Raw genomic sequence first — 18,476 nt, 5'->3', positions numbered from 1 at the left:
AGTCTGAATTTGTCTAGCTTTGACTTCCCACCCTATGGCTGCCATCTAGCCATAAAGAACGGGAAGGTGGTCGTGACTCCCAAGTGGAGAATCCACACTCAGCAGGTACTCTTATGCTCTTTCACCGCCCCTGATCTCCCACCTAGACCTTCAGAACAGCCCCTCTCAGCTCCTTCTTCATAGCTCAGCTGCCGAGCCTGAGACACTGGACCATTCTGATCACAGAGATGATTTACCTTTGCTGAAGTACTTCTGCCTCTCTCCTTTCTGTCCCTGCCGGATGGCTCCCTCCTTTCACTTGTCCTTTCATGGCTCCCATGCCTCTTTCCCCGGCCATTCGTAGGGGCTGATGCTGCTTCTCGGCCCACTGTGACTTGTTTCTGAAATGGAGTGTGTGCAAGAGAGTTAGCAAAGAGCTAACGCCTGGGTCCCAGTATTAGACTGATGATATAGAGACAACAAAGGAAAGAGATTGCAAGGGCAAAGGGACTGAAGGAGACAGTAGAAGAATGAGACAGTGGGAGTGGCACTGTGTACTTGGCTGGGATGGGCGCGGGGGGATGGGGAGGGGAGGTCTATGGCACAGTAAGCCTGGCCACAGCCACAGGACGCTGATGGCTACCGTCCATGGGGAAACAGCCCCCCATGGGGTTGGGAAGACCTGCTCTGGATAGCACTTTTCCAGCAAGGCTGTAGCTAGCGCTCTAGGCTCTATGGACACAACAATGGCTCAGCCGTACAGCCAGAAGACAGAGCGAGCGAGAAGACCAGAGATAAAGCTTAGTTTTCATCATCACGTAATGGTGGCAGTCATGTGCTTTCAGTCTCTGGTGAGGTCCAGCAAGGGCACTCTTCCTGTGGCATGTCTGCTGAACAAAGCAGGGACACAGACCTCTGAGGTGGGACTCTAAGGGACAGGGAAGAGCATAGGGTGGAGGAAAGCACCCTTTAGAACAGTGATACTCCGACTGAGGCAAGTGGTTCTTTAACATGTCTCCTGCGACTCTTTGCAGCTCATGATATTAAAACACTGTGTGATTTCATTATTAACCAATCTAAGTTTTTAACCAATCAGAATGCTTTTACTATGTTATTAGCCAATTGTAGTTAATAAAATAATACTTGGTCAGTCATTTTGCAGCAAGAATTAGATAGATTAGAAAGATCGGATTAAAAACGAAATATTTCCCCCATCATACTGTTTAAGTATGACTATATAATACTATAGCAAATGAAACAATGAATTCACATGACTGTGGCCCTTTTGGGTAATGTCAATCACTAATTTGGCTCCTGAACACCTTATGTCTGAGTATCACTGCTTTAGTGAGTTAACTGAACCAACGTGAATCCAATCAGTTCCAAATCTCTTCCCAAGTCAGTGCTGTAGACTCTACTGGAAAGGCAGTGCTTCTTGAACTTTCAGGGGCACTAAGCAGGGGACAGGAACTGGAAATAAAGCCCAATCTGTATTCCCATATCCCAGACCTCCTTCAACTGCACCGTCCGACTCCACAGGCGAAAGTGGCACCAAAGCTGTGAAATGTGCTCCTTAGAGGAGAGTTCACACAACCTGCTATAAAACCAGCTAGGTGTATATTCCCCTGCCCACCCACTCACCTGTGTCTTGGGGTCATAGTATAACCCAGCTATAGGGTCATAGTAGTTCCCAGTGTCAGGATCATAGATGAAGGTGGACACATCTGACGGAGCTGAATGGGAAGAGAGAAGAGCCAACATCAGATTCGCCTTAGGAGAATACAGGTGTGCACAAATATTGAGCTGGGGGAAAGATGACCAGCCCTGGAGATGGAAGCCCTCTATCCACAGAGCACATACAGTGCAAGCTTCCCCACACTGCTCTGCCAATATCTTTCACTCCTCTAAGGCTGAGAAGATAAATTTGTTTTCATGACGCATCCAGCTCCGACTTTGGTGGTGCCAGTTAATGCAATGCAGGCATTTGCCCACTGGTGCCTGGACTGCGACCACCAGCTGATTTCATTTAAAGGGACACAGCCAAGTTGAAATCAGTTTCAAATAATGGTCAGTTTCAAAATAATGACTTAAAAGTGGTTTGATAACCTGCCCCTGCTCCTATTTGACAAGGTGTGTGCCTCAACAATGAAAGCTGCTCAGAAACAGGTGGGGAAACACTGATCCTACAGGGCGCCCATGAAACGAGCTGCACACAAAGTGCTGTCAAAGGCTTCCAGCAGGCACATCAAGGAATATGAAGAATGTTTTTTCTCTCTAATCACCATCAGTTACAGTGATCTGAGGTGTTACAATTAAGGACAGTCAATGCCACACAGAAATGAAAATTTTTACATGCTATTTGTACAACCCTCCCATACAATTCCTGTAACTAAAAGAGATTAGGGGAAAATATTTCTCTATTTTTTACACTGGTTGATCGACTGTATACAAACAGTTGGTTTCCCCTATTTGTGTGGGTCTTTTACACACAGCAAGGGGGAGAGAAAAACCATAATAAAACAGGACAATGTGATTGTAAACCCGACAAAACTGCTATGGGAACTGAGAGGTGAGAGTAGGACCAGAGCCTACTTTCAGCTCTTAAAAAATTGATTGATTTCAAGTCGGCAGTGCTCCTTTAAGTACCTATAAAGAAGAAAAGAATCCACGGTAAAAGCATGGTAGAAATTAGCCTTACACTGCGCTCGGCTGTGTCTCTGAGATTCGGCACCTCTCCTGTCCCGCATGCCCCTTTTGCCCTGGAACAAGAGAGCTGTTTAGACACAGGTCACAAAAGGAGACTATCTGGCAAGCACTCCTCTCTCACATGGGCTCCAAGACTGCAAGGTGACATGCCTTCAGCCACTTCTAATAAGGGGACAAATGTACTCTCCCAGGGCCTGATCCAAAGCCCACTGAAGTCAAGAGAAAGACCCATTTACTTCAGTAGGCTTTGAACATGGTTCCAGTTCAACAGTGATCTCCAACCTGTGCTGTACACAGAGAACATCCCACATCCCATCCTCCCAATGCCGTACAGAAGAGATCCTGACACCACCTTGGATTGTCTGCAGCTGTTTTTTAAAAGACTCTTATGGGTAAGTACTTTTCTGAAGTTATGGCAGATAATGAGCCAAGTATTGATTAATAGAATGAGCCAAGATTAACTCTGTGAAAGCATTTCAGAGTACAGAAAACAGCAGCAAATTCAGCAGACTTTGTTCTTAGACAGGAAATTGGCTAAGCAGAACAATACAAAAGCTCCTGAGTTTCTGTTGTGTGAACTGTAGACTAGTAAAGAAGACAGTTGCATTAGTCAGACTAGATGATCACAATGATCCCTTCCAGCCATGGTTTCTACAAGGAAGGAAATCTACAATCTTTCTGGGAGGTGGTTTCTTGTAGTACACTTAGTTCACCTTACACAGTAGGGGCTTTGAAATACACCCCCAAACCACTTACATTTATAGCACGTTTGCTTACAGCTTACAAATCGCTTTATATGTCTCCGATGATCCAACGCACCTGTTTGCACCAGTCCACTAGATTACTGTTCTGTACCTTTCTCTCTCTCTCTTCTGGATACTACCTTTGAAACCAGTTGCCCATGAAGGTACTTGTCCTCCAACATAGAATGAATGTATTTTGTCTTTGACAGGCTTTTTCTTTGCTCATGTCAGAAGCTATATTTAGCTTTGCAGAGTATTGTAGGATAAATATATCTCTTGACAAACGTGAGCCAAGTGGACAGAACTGTGGGAAAGCCATAATATAATATGGTATGCCCTATGCTCAATATATGTGTACTGGCTAAGCCAGACTATTTGATCCCTTCAAGTCTCTGCCCTGAACCCCCTCTGCCCTAGGTACTGAAGGTCCGAGCAGGGTGTTATAGACTGAACGGTGCACATTGCAATGCCTAAGAGTTAGGAGCATAGCAGTTTCACCCTTGGCTGAGTGTTCTGCCTTCAACCTGGGGAGTTTTTGGCAGTTCAAAGGAAGTGGTCTAGCAAAGGAAAGCCCCGTCCCCATGCTGGCCACCAGCAGCCCAATCTCCCCTTCAGTGTGAGTGCCATCATAGCCAACAGCACAGATGACAACCACCACAACTAGCCCCTTTTGCTAGCTACAGGTAAGTCACTCTAAGATGCAGCACTGGCGCAGACCTACCGGGTTGTAGTAGAGTTTGTTGGCCTGCTCCCCGTAGTCATTTCTAGTGAGAGAGAAACAGAATTTCCTAATTAAAACTAGATTAGCTTCATGTTTGAGACCCCTGCCCTAGGAAATGCCGAAGCCCCATCTCCTAGCCCCCAGGAAATGGGAATTGGTCAGTGGACACCAACTTTGAAGGCCACTTGATTAGGACAGTAGTTCTCAACCAGGGGTATGTGTACACATAGGTCTTCCAGCGGGTACATTAACTCATCTAGATATTTGCCCAGTTTTACAACAGGCTACAGAAAAGCCCTAGCAAAGTCAGTACAAACTAAAATTCCATACAAATGACTTATTTATACTGCTCTATATACTATACACTGAAATGTAAGTACAATATTTATACTCCAGCTGATTTATTTTATTTTTATATGATAAAAATAAGTAACCAATTTTTCAGTAATAATGTGCTGTGACACTTTTTTATGCCTGATTTTGTAAGCACGTATTTTTAAGTGAGGTGAAACTTGGGGTGTGGAAGACAAACCAGCCTTCTGAAAGGGGAACAGTAGTCTGGAAAGGCTAAGAACCACTGGACTAGGAGGTTAAGCCCATACAGCCAAAATACGCTTGCTATTTGTTTTTCAGACACTCAAATCACCTTGTCAAACTTGGATGACTAAAGTTAGCCTCTTAAACCTCTGAGAAGGTACCTAATTACCTATCCAAGAACCTGTGCACTATTTGGGTGCTTAAGCTTTAGGCCTCCAAGTATGATAAAGTGGCCCTAACTGGAGAGACCAAGGCACTACAGCCCATTGTACATCGGATAGTGTTGCCTCTCGTCTTCTCTCACCTTCTCTTTCCTGTGGCTAGATTCACAATCATGGTGTGCCCATCAATGCAGATTGGGGGATCCAGGTTCTGCAAAACCTTCACCAACTGCACTGCTTCCTGGGGAAAGAAGAGACAAGCTTGCATTCTTCAGAAGAAAACAGAAGCCCACTTCCAAAATCCAGCCATGACGGAATGAACTCTGAAGTGACTGGGACTGTTCCAGGTGAGATATTTGAGCCTGAACCCTGGTGAGAATATAGGTCACCCACCACACCATGTAACAGACTCCAGAGGTGACTGGATATGAACCAGGTCTTATGGTTTGATTATTGAATTCAATAAATCCATATCCACTAGGGTCTATGAGCTGATAGGGAGAGTTTTGCTGTGTTGGAGGACTCGACCCAGACCCACCAGGGAGAGAGCCTTCCGAAGGATGGTTTGAGCTGTGCAGCTAGCAGCACGTTGGAGTACCACCGTGGGACATTAAACATTACAAGAGCCCTGTCTCTTTTAAACACATTTCAAAGACTCTTGGGATGTGAGGAAGGGGGAAGCGCATATTTGGGTTCCCTGCCCATCCTCCAGCCCCTTCACCAGCCAGGGAGGGACCTCACCTGGATCTTGCTTTCCCTGAGGTTTGCTGTTGCCACTAGCCTCTGTGCAAGACAAGGCCAATAAGGAGAGAATATTGGAAACGGTTCTGCCTGAGGACAAAGGCAGATCCCTGTAGTTGATATGTGAAAGTTTGCACCTCCTAGAGCTACTGATGCAAGAAATTCACCCAGCTTAACGGTATCTATGGAGGACTAAAGCTTGGATGGTTTGTACTGGAGAGCAGAAGGAAGGACAAAGAGCCGTCAGCCATTTCCCACACCTAGGACTAGGGACTCGGCTAGACAGACCAAAGCGGGACTAGGGCAGGCTGAGGCTGGCCTGAGACACTGTTGCTTCTACTAGCAAGACAAGCCTTTCCAAGGTAACTGTAGCATGAACTTGGATGTCTATGATAGGACTATGTTTTCTCTTGCTCTTTCTCTGTACAGACACTGGGGAAGGGTCAGGGCCACTTACAGCGTGCGAATCCAGTTCCACAAAGCCATAGTTGTCACTCCTCTGGCTAGCCCTTTTCTTAATGATGCTCACGCTGGAGGTGGAGAGACGAACAAACGGTGCCAGCAGCCCCACAATCACTTCCGGAGGGGTGAAACGAGGAATACGCTTCAACATAATCGCTGCGGCAGCCCAGGCAGGAGGAGGGAGAGAAAGGAAGACTGAGAACATTGCATGAAGCCAGACTCTTACCACCACAGTGATGGCAAAATGAAAATAAACTTGTCTGAATGCCTCTGATGCAGCTGCTTATGCAGCCGGCTGCTCACTTCCTCCCCCAGGTGTAGCTTTACCTAGATGAAGACCCAATCTCCTCCCATTGTTTGCACTCCTGCTATCTCCGGGCCCTGTAGAAATCTGGGTCTGCCCCTCCTGATTTTGGAATCACGCACAAATGCAATCACTCCTGAATTCCTGCCAGTGAGTCCCTGGCAAAGACAGACAAGAAGCGGCCAGGGCAGAAGGAGTTGAGGTCTGAGCTAGTCACTGGACCCCCAAGAGGAGACCTGAACCAGGCTATGACTAGCAGGAAGTCTCCCTGTTTGAGGACACAGACACTTTGCCATCAGGCCAGAAGCTGCTCCATGAAGACATCACCTGTAGCATGTTTTGGTGGTAACAGTTGTGCTGCCTCTGCTGCAGGCTCCATCCCCTGGGATCATGTGTGTGGTGGGAGAGGAAACCCTCCTCCAGCAGCTGTGCACCTCTCTGCCCTCCAAGGACCAGAGAGAGGGTCTGACGTTATTGACATGAACTGTGACCACATAGATCATTGTTGCAGCCAAGGTCATACAGTGGCACCAAATCTTGTACAAAGGAGGTCACATAGGGTGTCCATGAAAAGGTTATGATTTGCTGGTTATGATTATGACATCTGTATGCATGTATCATTTTTGCATTTAAAGTTATAAGTATTGGCTTTATACTGTCTGTATTTCAAACTTGTGATATGCTTCTGGGTGACACCCCAGACAATTTGGTGTAAGCACTGCCTAGCCTGCTTGATGGCCCATTAAGGACCATCAGCTGTACAACTGACCCACTGAGAGAAGGTAGATACACTTTGTGACTCAGCAAGACATGCAGGGACATGTCTATGAACAGAACTCTGGGGTTTTTACATGCCATGTGCTGGGTAGCTTGTTTTTGGAACAAAGGAAGCACAGGCTGCATGGCAAGACACTATAAAAGGCAGCTGCATCTCCTCCATCTTGTCTTCAATCCTGCTTCTTATCTCTGGTGGAACTTTGCTACACTGAAGCTCTGAACAAATGACTGAATTACCCATCCAAGATGTGGATGCACTCCAGAGACTTGATTTGAACCTGCAGTTTATTCCATCACTGCTACAAGCCTGAACCAAGAACTTTGCCATTACTGTATATAACTGATTCCATTTAACCTATTTTAGCTCTCATCTATATTTATTTCTTTTTTATGAATAAACCTTTAGATTTTAGATTCTAAAGGATTGGCAACAGTGTGATTTGTGGGTAAGATCTGACGGGTATATGAACCTGGGTCTGGGGCTTGGTCCTTTGGGATTGGGAGAACCTTTTTTCTTTTACTGGGGTATTCGTTTTCATAACTATTAATCCCCATAAGAAGTGGCTGCTGATTGTGATACTGGAAAACTGGAATGAATGTCTGAGGGAATTGCTTGTATGACTTCTGGTTAGCCAGTGGGATGAAACCGAAGTCCTCTCTGTTTGGCTGGTTTGGTATGCCTTAGTAATAAAAGACAACCAGCTTTGGGCTGTGACTGTCATGCTCTAATCAATTTGTCCCAAATTGATACTTTCAGTTGTGTCTTGCCAGAGACTGCATCATTACAGAGGGTCCCTGGGAGAAAGGGGAGGGGAGGGTGGGTGCAGAGGGGGGTGATCAGGAAGCAAAGCAGGCCCTGACCTACTAGGCTCTTCACAGGCCCTGTGAGAAACAAACCAGCCCAGCTGGCTGCCTCTGATCTCCCACCTCCTCCCTAAGCAAACCAGGCTTCTGGGGCAAATCACTCTCTGTGCTCCTCAGAACAGAGGGGGAGAGAGGAACAGGGCCCCAGAGCTACCCCAGCAGCACGGACCTCCTTGGGGCAGCAGATCTGGAGCACAGCACAGAGGCGGGGCTGAGACCAGCAAATTAATGGTATGGGGTAGGAGCAGCTTGCCCTGAATTAATTTCCTCGAGGGCCGTTTGGACAGGGACCACTCTCTTTCCCCAAATCCCCTCTGAGAAACCCAAGCAGGGCCTCCCTCCCCAAATCCACCAGTACCTGAGCAATCCAGGCAGAGACACCTCACCCCCCCTCAACTATCCCTGCCTGCAACAGATCATGAAGCTTACTGAATTCACACTGAGGAAGTATCCTTCAGACAGGTGTCATAGGGAAAAGCCATTGCATTCTGTCAGTGACGGCCCACCCACAGCCAAAACTAAGTGCTCTGCACTTTGGCCCTTTTTCTGAAAGCCTGAGACTCAACTTACTTTTACTTTCACCCTCCTGAGGTGCTGTCTGTTCGGTTTCCCTCCTGGCAGCAGGCTCCTGGCTCTCCTTCCAGGGAGGGTACCTTTTCTCCTGCGAAGGCCATCGCTCTCTGCCTTCCTCTCTCTTCCGAGGCTCGGGTTCCTGGGGCTGGCTCTGCTGTGGAGGAGCCGCGTGTTGGGGAGCCTGTTTCTGAGGCTTAGGGTGTCCTGATAGCTCTTGCTCAGGTTTTTCAAGCTTGGCTTCCAATACTGGAGAAAAGAAATGGAATGAACCCATTTTCAGCATCCCCCTCTAGCATACACTACAAATCTTGTATTTTCTCCCAACTGCCTGCAGTGGGCTGGCAAACAGACTCTGATGTCCTTCGATTAGCCACGTTTCTGAACATTTAGCAGGAACATGAAAGCTTCTCGGACTTCAACAAACAAGACATCAAAGCTCACGTCATCACATCCAACAAGGAGCTCATAATTTGGCCTCCCTTTTGCCTAAGCCTACTTTCAGGTTCAGCTGTTATCTGTACAATGGAATCCCAAATGGGTTTGGAGGCTACTTCCCGGATCCGGCACAGGATCAAGCCCACCCCTTAAACTAATCACCAGAGCCTTTTATCTAGTCTGTTCTTGAACACCTGTAGCCAGGAACTGTTAGTGATTGGCCACTGATTCTCCAACCTTGGTGTTCCAGAACAGCTGCGCATTAATGGACATGTGTAACTACAGCACCAATGGGCAATGTAATGAGATTAATTAAGAATTTTATGAGGTGGCTATCCATACCAGATGAGGAATAACCTCCCCCTCCAAAAACCCTTCTTTTGATTTGACTTTTAACATTTCTTGTACTAATTAATATTTCAGACTTGCCTCCCCTCCCCCTTAGGCTGGATCATGTCCCCTCCTGCTGCCACCCTTTCCTCCATCCTAGCAGCTACTCATGCTGCCCAGACAGGAGCAAAAGGAGACACATCAGGCCCATGTCATATTCACTGCTAACACCTGTACTGCCTGCTTACTTGATAAGATCACGGTCTCACATCTTCCTCCCCTCCCACACTGCATTTCGTTCATGTGTGTCACAGGGACAAGTGCACCCAAGATATACATTAAATGAGCCAGGGATGTCAAGATCACCCAGACTAGCCAGTTAGCCAGTCTGAATGCCGTGCAAACCATATCAGGGTGGTGTGAGGCTGTGGAATTCTCTATTTCCTGAATTTGGGCTGATCATGTTAAGAGTTGCAGAATCAAGTTCACAGTGGACAGGGATAAACTGTCTGGTTCCCTGGATACAGAGTAATGTCTAGAGAGTATGATCTTCAGTACCTGGATTTAGGCCAGTGTCGCTCCGAGGTACTGGAGGGATTGGAGATACTGAGTACATAACTGTGCTTTGGATCCATGTCCTTCCAGGCCAGAGAAGAGTTGATGGAGATTGCTTACATCTCCTCCTTTGGAAGGTCAGGGTCTTAGCTTCAATAAAGGAAGATCTTGTGCCATCAGCCATTCCTCAAAAGAAACTCTTGGTGCTGACAACCCACCCAACTATCAAATCTCATACTCTTGGCGAACATTAATGGGAAGGCTGTGGAAGACAACTCTCAGAGTGCATGGTCACTTCACATCTCTGACCTGTGCCAGTCTGAGGCCAGCCCTATGTGCAGCATCAACTGCTTTACAGACAGATCTGTCCGCTGCCTTCAACACTGGGGACTGTGAAGAGTCGCTGACTTGCCACCAAACCCTGGCAGGAAGCAAGGGGGCTGTCCCTCAGGGGTTTTGTCCTCCTCTCTCCGAGACCCTCTCTGGTTTCTGCTGTGCGTGGTTCCACAGGGCTCTGTCCCGTTCAGGGTGTACAAGGGGCTCTTAGCAAGGCCAAGCAACAGATACTGAGGATCAACTCCTCACAATCAGCAGAACTGAAGACAGTTGATGTGGGCTAGCTGGCTGAAGCTCAGTCTAGACAAACCTGAAGTGATGCTGGCAGGATGGGGAAAACAACCATCTCGTGTGAAGGGAATATCTGCCACCTTACTTAGGATGGATCCTCAGTGTCTGTTGATTGAGGTTAAAATTGGGGCTATGGATGGACCCCAGCTGCTGCTAGACCATTTAGCATCAGTGACAAGGAAGGCTTTTATCAAGCTGTGTCTAGCCAAGAAGCTGCAAAGATTTCTTTCAGATGTGGCTCTTGCTCCCATGAGCAATGCTTTCGTCATCTCAATATCAAACTACTGTAATGTGCTCTTCACGAGGCTGAACCTTAACCTGGAAATTCAAACTACAGTGAAACCCCGCTATAACGTACCCCATGATAACGCGAATTCAGATATAAGTGATCATAAGGTGGCTCTGGCCGCCCCAAGCAAAAAAAGAAAAGAAAAAGAAAGAAAAAGAAAAAAGTGGCTGGAGTGCCGCTGAAGCAAAGAAAAAGAAAAGAAAAGAAAAGTGCCTTCCCCACTGCCTTTTCCCCCCTGCTCCCCTTCCCCTTTTGGTGAGAAGAGCCGTTCTCCTCCCCAGCTGCTCCTCGGTCTTCCTCTGCCCCTTGCACGTCTCCCCTGCTCTCTCCAAGTGTTTCCCTCTCTCGCTGCATGGCTGAGAGCCCCAGCTGCTGGCGCAGGCTGACAGCTGAGAGGCATGCTACAGAAACAGTGGCACAAACTCTGCTCTGAATATCAGCAACTCCTCAGTGTCAAACACTGCAATCGGCTCTCCGGCTGGAGGGCAGTCGGCTGAGCGACTTTGTACAGATCTCCTGAGAGCCACTCCAGCTCCAGTCTGCCAGGTCCCAAAACTCCAGTTTTCAAAGTCCAAATCCAGCCACTCTCAGGCTAGTTCTGGCCCATTTAATAGGTTGATTAGCTTGTGCTGTCACTAATTATTGCTACACCCTTTCAGTTATTGTTATGGGCAGTTCGCAGATGCAAGTCATTTTCTGCCCAAGAGAAACTGACCGGCTTGAAACTGACCAGCTTGAAATGGTAAATTTTTGTAACCTCGCTATAAACGCAACCCCACATTTATTGTAATCACATTTTTTTGGACCCCAATTATCGTGTTATAGCAGGGTTTCACTGTAATTCAGAAAATGGCAGCTCACTTTGTAAGTGGAATCTCTCACCGAGGCACATGACACTAGTACTCTGTGGTTTGCACTGGCTGGCTACTGATTTCTGAGTGGCGTTCAAGGTGTTTTGAGCTATAAATTCCTACATGGTATGGGACCTCCACACTTGAGAGATCACCTCTTTATTTGTGCCTCACTGCCTCAGCTGAGGTGCTAGAGTTGGCGTCCCCAAGGTTTAACTTTAGAGCCCATTCAATAGCATTACCTCCGCATATTAGACGTACTGGATGCATCACCTGGGACTGCTAAACTCTGAGAGCCCTCCAGATTGCACCAAACATTGTTACAAGTGCACTCTGCAAATCCAAGCACCTCAGTCCTTCTACTAAATCCAAGACTTCTCTTAGAGGGGAACTCTGAGGAGGCAGAGGTGGGATGGAAAGTGAGAATGCGCAGAGAACCCCCGTATTCATGGTAAATACTCTTTCTATTCCAAGGCAGCCTCTGCATAGGCCCACTGGTGGGAGTCTAGTGAGCAATACATACCCCAGGAAGATGAGCTGAGGAGTTTTACCTAAATGAGGGGAAGGAGAGCCATGGGATGTTGAAGCACCTGGTCTCCCATCCCAGGTCATGCAGAGGACAGCCAGGATGCAGAGGGAAGGTCCCTGCACTTGCGGCAGGCCATGGAAAGGTAGAGGGTCCTTGAGTGACCCCAATGGACACCGCAGTCCAGAACACTCCCAAAGCTGTGCGACGTCTAGGGAACATCCAACAAGGGAGGCTATCCTGATGCTAACTCACCAGAGACACTGATCTGTCAGATGACTATAACCACATATTCAGCACAAATACTAATAACAGTTGCGCACAGGCATGTTTTAAGCTAACCCAACCCCTTTTGATACAAACATATACAGTACAGGTGAGAGACCATTTATCCATTCATATCAGCATTGCAGCATGTAGCTTGATTCAGAATGCAGGCTACATACCAAGGTTTTGTGCATCATTCACACAAGAAATTACAGAGATTACATGTCCAACTGCAGTAACTGCATGTGTAAATTATGCATGAGAATTTTCCCATGTATTTCTACAGATGGGGCCTATAGACACCTCTCCCTCTCTGAAAGAGCATATCCACAACCCCAGATTGTGTGATGGTGATTTTCTTACTGAAGTCCTGCTCGGCGTGCACGTCCTCTCCCTCCAAACCACTTTTGGGCTCTGTCCCTGGTCTGCTCCCTATGAGAAAAAGGCATAACAGGAACTATTTCAAGGCCACCAACCACAAAACATACAGGAGTTCACCCAACAGCTGCTTAAAGAAGGGCAGGGGTTCTCAACCTTTTTCTTTCTGAGCTCCCCCTGCTCTCTCTCGCCCCCAATGCTATAACCATTCCACGGCCTACCTGTGCCACAACTAGTTTTCTGCATATAAAAGCCAGGACCAGCATGAGGAGGTAGCAAGCAGTGCAATTGCCTGAGGACCCATACCACAGGGTCCCCAGGAAGCTAGGTTGTTCAGGCTTCGGCTTCAGTCCCAGGTGGAAGGGCACAGGGCCACAGGCTTCAGCCCCATACGGTGGGACTTCAGCTTTCTGCCCTGGGCCCCAACAAGTCTAACACTGGGGCTGCTTGATGGACCCCCTGAAACTTGCTCACCCCAGACTCCTGGTTGAGAACCACTGGAGAAGGGGACAATCCTACCGCTTAAGACTGTGAGTCCTTTTTGTAATCCATTCCATCGTTTAAAGACTAGTCACACAGGGTTAACCCTTAAAACACATGCATTCCCATGGCCTTCAGCTAACCAGACTAGTAAAATGAGGCACACAGCCTTAGAACATTCACAGCATCTGGAGGGGCCTGAACATTTAACTCGCTATACAGATGTTTGTATTGCCATTTGGTTAAGTTAGTCAAGAAGGCAGAGCTGAAAAGGTCAGCAGTTTGAGCTCTGCTTCCAGAACACTGATGGTGCATCGCTCACGTTACAGCAACAGTGAAAGGAAGTCAGGATCTCTCTAAGGGTGCGGCTGCAGTGAATAAAGAGCTCTGAACAGAGCACAGAGCATGGGGGCTAATACGTAATGGCAGTTTGTTCTTTGGATCGACACAGATTGTAACACACACCGTTTCCCCATGGTACATAGGTTTGCTCTGCAGGAGGCACAGGACATTCTGAATCTGCTAGCAGAAAAGCAACAGCGCAAAACCTTGCACTGTGAATGCCTGGCTGTCTGACAGAAGCAGGTTCTTGGGTGGAGAGCCTGGTAAAACAGAGGTGACATGGGGGGAACTGGCAGAGTCCATGACGACAAACTATTGGGAGTGCCTGCACTCCTATCACTTCTGTGGCACAGAGTCTCAGAGCTGATTGGACTCTGTGGTATTCCCAGACTCTTCAGCAATAGCAGCCAGCCAGATCTTTGACAGCCCCTTCTTGGGCTGGGCTGTTGCAGTGAGGCCAGACAAAAGCTCCAGTTGCTGCCGGATGCAGCTGCCCGTCTCCTAAGCAATCAGCTAGATAGGAACACATCACACCCATGGTCTACACCCTACACTGGGGTACCATCTAATTCTGTGTCTGTTTCAAGGTCCTAGCCCTCATTCTTAATGCCTGCGGCAGTCTACGATGTGTAGCCTGGACCAGCTCTCTCTAAGCACCCATCCCATAATGTTAGGAATGAAGGAGAACAATGACACTGAAGGAACAGGGGATGGTCCTATCAGGTACTGGCAGCAGGATGTTCTGGATGAAGGGCAATGTCCTGTGGAACTCCCTCCCACTACAGATCAGTGTGGCCGTGTGCCTTGCTTCGCATGCAGAGCAAACAGCCTGGCAGCATATCTACCTCCAGTACTGCTACTAATTCTCTTACATGGTACCTAGACATCCCACTGCATGGCACAAAGAAACCAGTCAACAGAGACATTCACTCCCTAGGGCAAATGAAGGTTTTTAACGTACACCTATAAAACCCAGTTTGGCAGAGTGACAAAATATACTCACCATCTCTTGGGAGCTTGCAATAGGAGCAGGAAGATCTGTAACCCACAGTACACACTTTACACTGCAGTGAAAGACAGGCAGCATGAGGGAGACACATTTAAAAGGCTATCGTAACAGCTGTCAACATGTTCCAAAAGTCACAGTCACTGCTTCACTTTGAGAATGTAGCCAGGTTAGTTGCATGAGCGAGTAACACAAATACCTTGTCTACGCTATAAATTACTTTGGTAAAATAAACATTTCTGAGCGAGGTAAGTTACATTGGACCTGAGCACTGGTGTAGGCAGTGCTATAGCAGCTGGAGAGCTTCTCCTGCAGACATAGCTACCGCCTCTCCTGCAGGTGGTTTTATTATGCCGATGGGAAAGCTCTCCGCATCAGCATACAGTGTCTTCACCAGATGCAGTGCAGCTACAATGCTGTATGTCTACAAAAGCCCTAAGAGATTGAAGGAGACAAGATGGGTGACATTAACTGGCAGAGAGCTGGTATGAAGGGTAGAAGCTGGTGAGGAACACCAGCTGGTGAGGAACACCCTGGGAACAGCAAAAGGGATTTTCAAGTGACTGAGGAGTACAAGTCCCATCTTTCTTAATTTGCATGTCTGATCGTTAGAGTCGCATGCATGGCTCCTGGGAAGCTTTTCTAAGATTGGGCTCTCCTCCTAAAAAACAAAACCCAATGAAGCAAGGACCAACTCACTCAGCACATTAAAAAGAGACTCTGCAGACCACACCTTTCCTAGATTGCCAGCCACCTTGTACTTTGAAAGAATTCAGAGATTCAGTTAGTTTCCCCTTTCTCAGTTGATTCCTGAGGCAGGGAAGTGAAAACTCGCCCAGCGTAAAGTACAGTTTTACTGTGAAGGTACATTTATAGCAGTGGTCCCCAAAGCGGTGCCCGCAGGGGCATTTATGTGTGCCTGCCTAGTGACACAGTGTGAAAAGTTGTGCCCAGCAGGGGAGAGAAAACGCGGCCCCATGCCTGCCAGCTGCAGACGCTGGTATTCTCTGTCCCCAGCAGGCACTGCCCAGAACTGCCAAAAAAAATAAAATAAATAAAAGTGGCTTGGATTGCCACCGCCCGAACTGCCAAAGCACAAAAAACTAACAAAAACCCGCTCAGACTCTGCCACCCCAAGAATGAACGGAATGCCGCCCCTTAGCATGTGCCTCCCCAGGCACGTGCTTACTCCGCTGGTGCCTGGAGCCAGCCCTCTGAGTATTCTTCCGCTGCACTGATACTGCTGTTTTCTTGTTCTTTGCAATTTATTTATTTATTTTTAAACATTTTGCCCCAAAATGAGTGGCCCAAATAAAAGACAACGTATGTATTATTTTAACACAGAGTGGGAAGAATCCTATTGTTTTATTGAAAATAAAGGGAAATGTGTTTGCTTATTGTGCAGTGGTACTGTTGCAGTGCCGAAAAAACAATGTCGAACGCCATTTCCAAACTAATCATGGCGCTTTTGACATTAGCCATTCACTTAAATCTGAGTTGAGAAAGAAGAAAATTAATCAACTCAAATCAAACCTATCTGCCTAGCAATGTGTTTTCACTAGACAAGTAGTAAAGTCTAAAAGTGCTACTATTGCTTCCTTTAAAATTGCTCATCTGCTCGCAAAGAAGAAAAACCACTATCAAGATGGTGAACTGCTGAAGGAAGCATTTTTGACTGGTGCTGATTGCCTGTTTCAAGGATTTCCAAACAAGCGTGAGATTTTGTCGGCAATACAAGACTTGCAGTTATCAGACAACACAATTACGAGGAGGATACATGCAATTTCAAGCAACCTGTTAACTCAGCTAAAGGATGACTTTGGAAATATGTGACTGGTTTTCACTGCGATTCAATGAGTCAACAGAGCTGGCAGTTACGGTGAGGATGGTAATTAGTGACTTCACCGTAAAAGAAGAGTTACTAAAAGTATTCCTTATGAAAAGGTGAACAAAGGGTGAGGACATCTATAATTTATTCAAATCATATACAACATCAATTAGTATGCCACTACACAAGCTGTCTGCGATCACCACTCATGGGGCACTAGCAATGATGGGCAGCACCAATGGATTTATTGCACTCTTCTAGAAGAATGAATCCTTTCTGAACTTTGTCATATCATTGCATTATCCACCAAGAAGCTTTGTGCATCAAAGTTCTTTCTTTTCAACATGTCATGAATTCGTCATTAAAATAATTAATTCTATTTGAGCAAAATCTTTGCAACACTGACTTTTTAAGGCTCTGTTGGAAGATGATGATGATAAACAATCTGATCTTATCTTGCACACAGAAGTACGATGGCTGAGCAAAGGTAAAGTTCTTGCACGTCTTTTAAGCCTAATTGAAGAGATCAAAGAATTTCTGAAGTCCAAAAATCAGAACTTCGAGCAACTAGAAGACTCCAGCTGGTTAATGGACTTGGCTTTTCTTGCCAACATCACTGACAAATTGAACATTTTAAAACTTGAGCTCCAGGGAAAAGACAAACATGTGGCTCAAACAGGTTCTGTAAAATCATTCAAAGCAAAACTGGTCTTGTGGATGTCACATATGAGGATGAAGTCTCTCATACATTTCCCAAGTATGAAGAAAATGGTATGTGACAGTGATTTTAACCCATCACTATTTGTTATCCACATTCAAACACTTCTGGAACAATTTGAAAAGATTTCAACAGTTCACCATCGTTGAGCCTTTCTTGTGAATCCTTTTACTGGCCAAATAGAGGTAACAGAAATGGCTACATCAATTGTGAGTCTATTAAAGTAAGAACAGAAGATGTGGAACTGGAGATTTTGGACCTTCATAATGATATTGTTCTAAAATCCTGTGCAACAGAAGAAAACTTTTGGAATCTGGTTGACCGAAAAAAGTTTCCTGCCTTAAAAAATGTAGCACACAAAATAAAACCTTATTTTGGTTCCACGTATCTATGTGAAGTTCTGTTTTCAACAATGAACATCATAAAATCAAAATACAAATCTTGGCTTGCAGATGCCTGTCTTGACGATTGCTTACGAACGGGAATATCATTCTACTCCCCCAACTACGAAAAATTGGCTGAAGAAATGCAGTGCCAAAAATCACACTGACTTTATTAGAAAAAACACATGAATGGAAAATAGGTATAATTAATTAAGTGCTGATGAGCACATATGATTAACTTGTGTTTAACTTTTTTCATATTTGTTTGTTTTTTACCAAAATCCAGCTACAGGTAACAATACAAAGAATATTTTTTAATTAACCATAAATGGCTATCCATGTTAAAGTAAGAATAATAAATATATTTGAACCAGCAGTTCAACAATGTTTTCTATATAGGACTGAAATATTACTAGCCTCACTTTCTGCTACAGCTAGTCTAAATTTTTCCAGAAAAAACTGTCCAATCAAAAAATTATTTTACATTTTTAAAATAAATAAGATGAAAATTGTTTATGATATTTTGTAAAAACTCCTTAATTTTTCTTACAGGTAGATAAAAAAAGAGCAAATTCACATGGTAAGGTGGAAAAATAATTGCCGAATAATTTAATTAATACCTTTTACATGTAAAATTACCTTTTTTATCTTATGGATTCATATATTATGTAATATTAAATATGATTTTTTTGTATTATTTAATGTACAAATACAAAATAAGCCTTGACAAATTGTTGGCGCCTGCCACACTCTTCTGAAAACACAAATGTGCTATCGGCCACAAAAAGGTTGGGGACCACTGATCTATAGCATGGAGCCAACACCAGAAATATTGTTCCTGGCAGTGCAGGAACACCCCCTCCTGGACGACATTACCTATGTCAACAGAAGTC

General features: G+C 45.8%; 1 protein-coding gene across 1 annotated transcript in view; it reads right to left on the bottom strand.

The window, feature by feature from the left end:
* Positions 1–18,476, bottom strand: part of RBM6 (RNA binding motif protein 6) — a 135,553-nt gene that overhangs the window by 8,694 nt on the left and 108,383 nt on the right. Inside the window, 9 exon segments of the mRNA XM_030569477.1 lie at positions 237–380; positions 1,621–1,712; positions 2,678–2,738; positions 4,150–4,192; positions 4,991–5,088; positions 6,046–6,206; positions 8,566–8,814; positions 12,812–12,880; positions 14,652–14,712. Of these exon segments, the coding sequence (XP_030425337.1) occupies positions 237–380; positions 1,621–1,712; positions 2,678–2,738; positions 4,150–4,192; positions 4,991–5,088; positions 6,046–6,206; positions 8,566–8,814; positions 12,812–12,880; positions 14,652–14,712 (978 nt within the window).

The sequence above is a fragment of the Gopherus evgoodei genome, chromosome 7, assembly GCF_007399415.2.
Source record: "Gopherus evgoodei ecotype Sinaloan lineage chromosome 7, rGopEvg1_v1.p, whole genome shotgun sequence".
Classification (NCBI taxonomy): Eukaryota; Metazoa; Chordata; order Testudines; family Testudinidae; genus Gopherus; species Gopherus evgoodei.
This window is presented reverse-complemented; position numbering and strand designations above follow the sequence as displayed.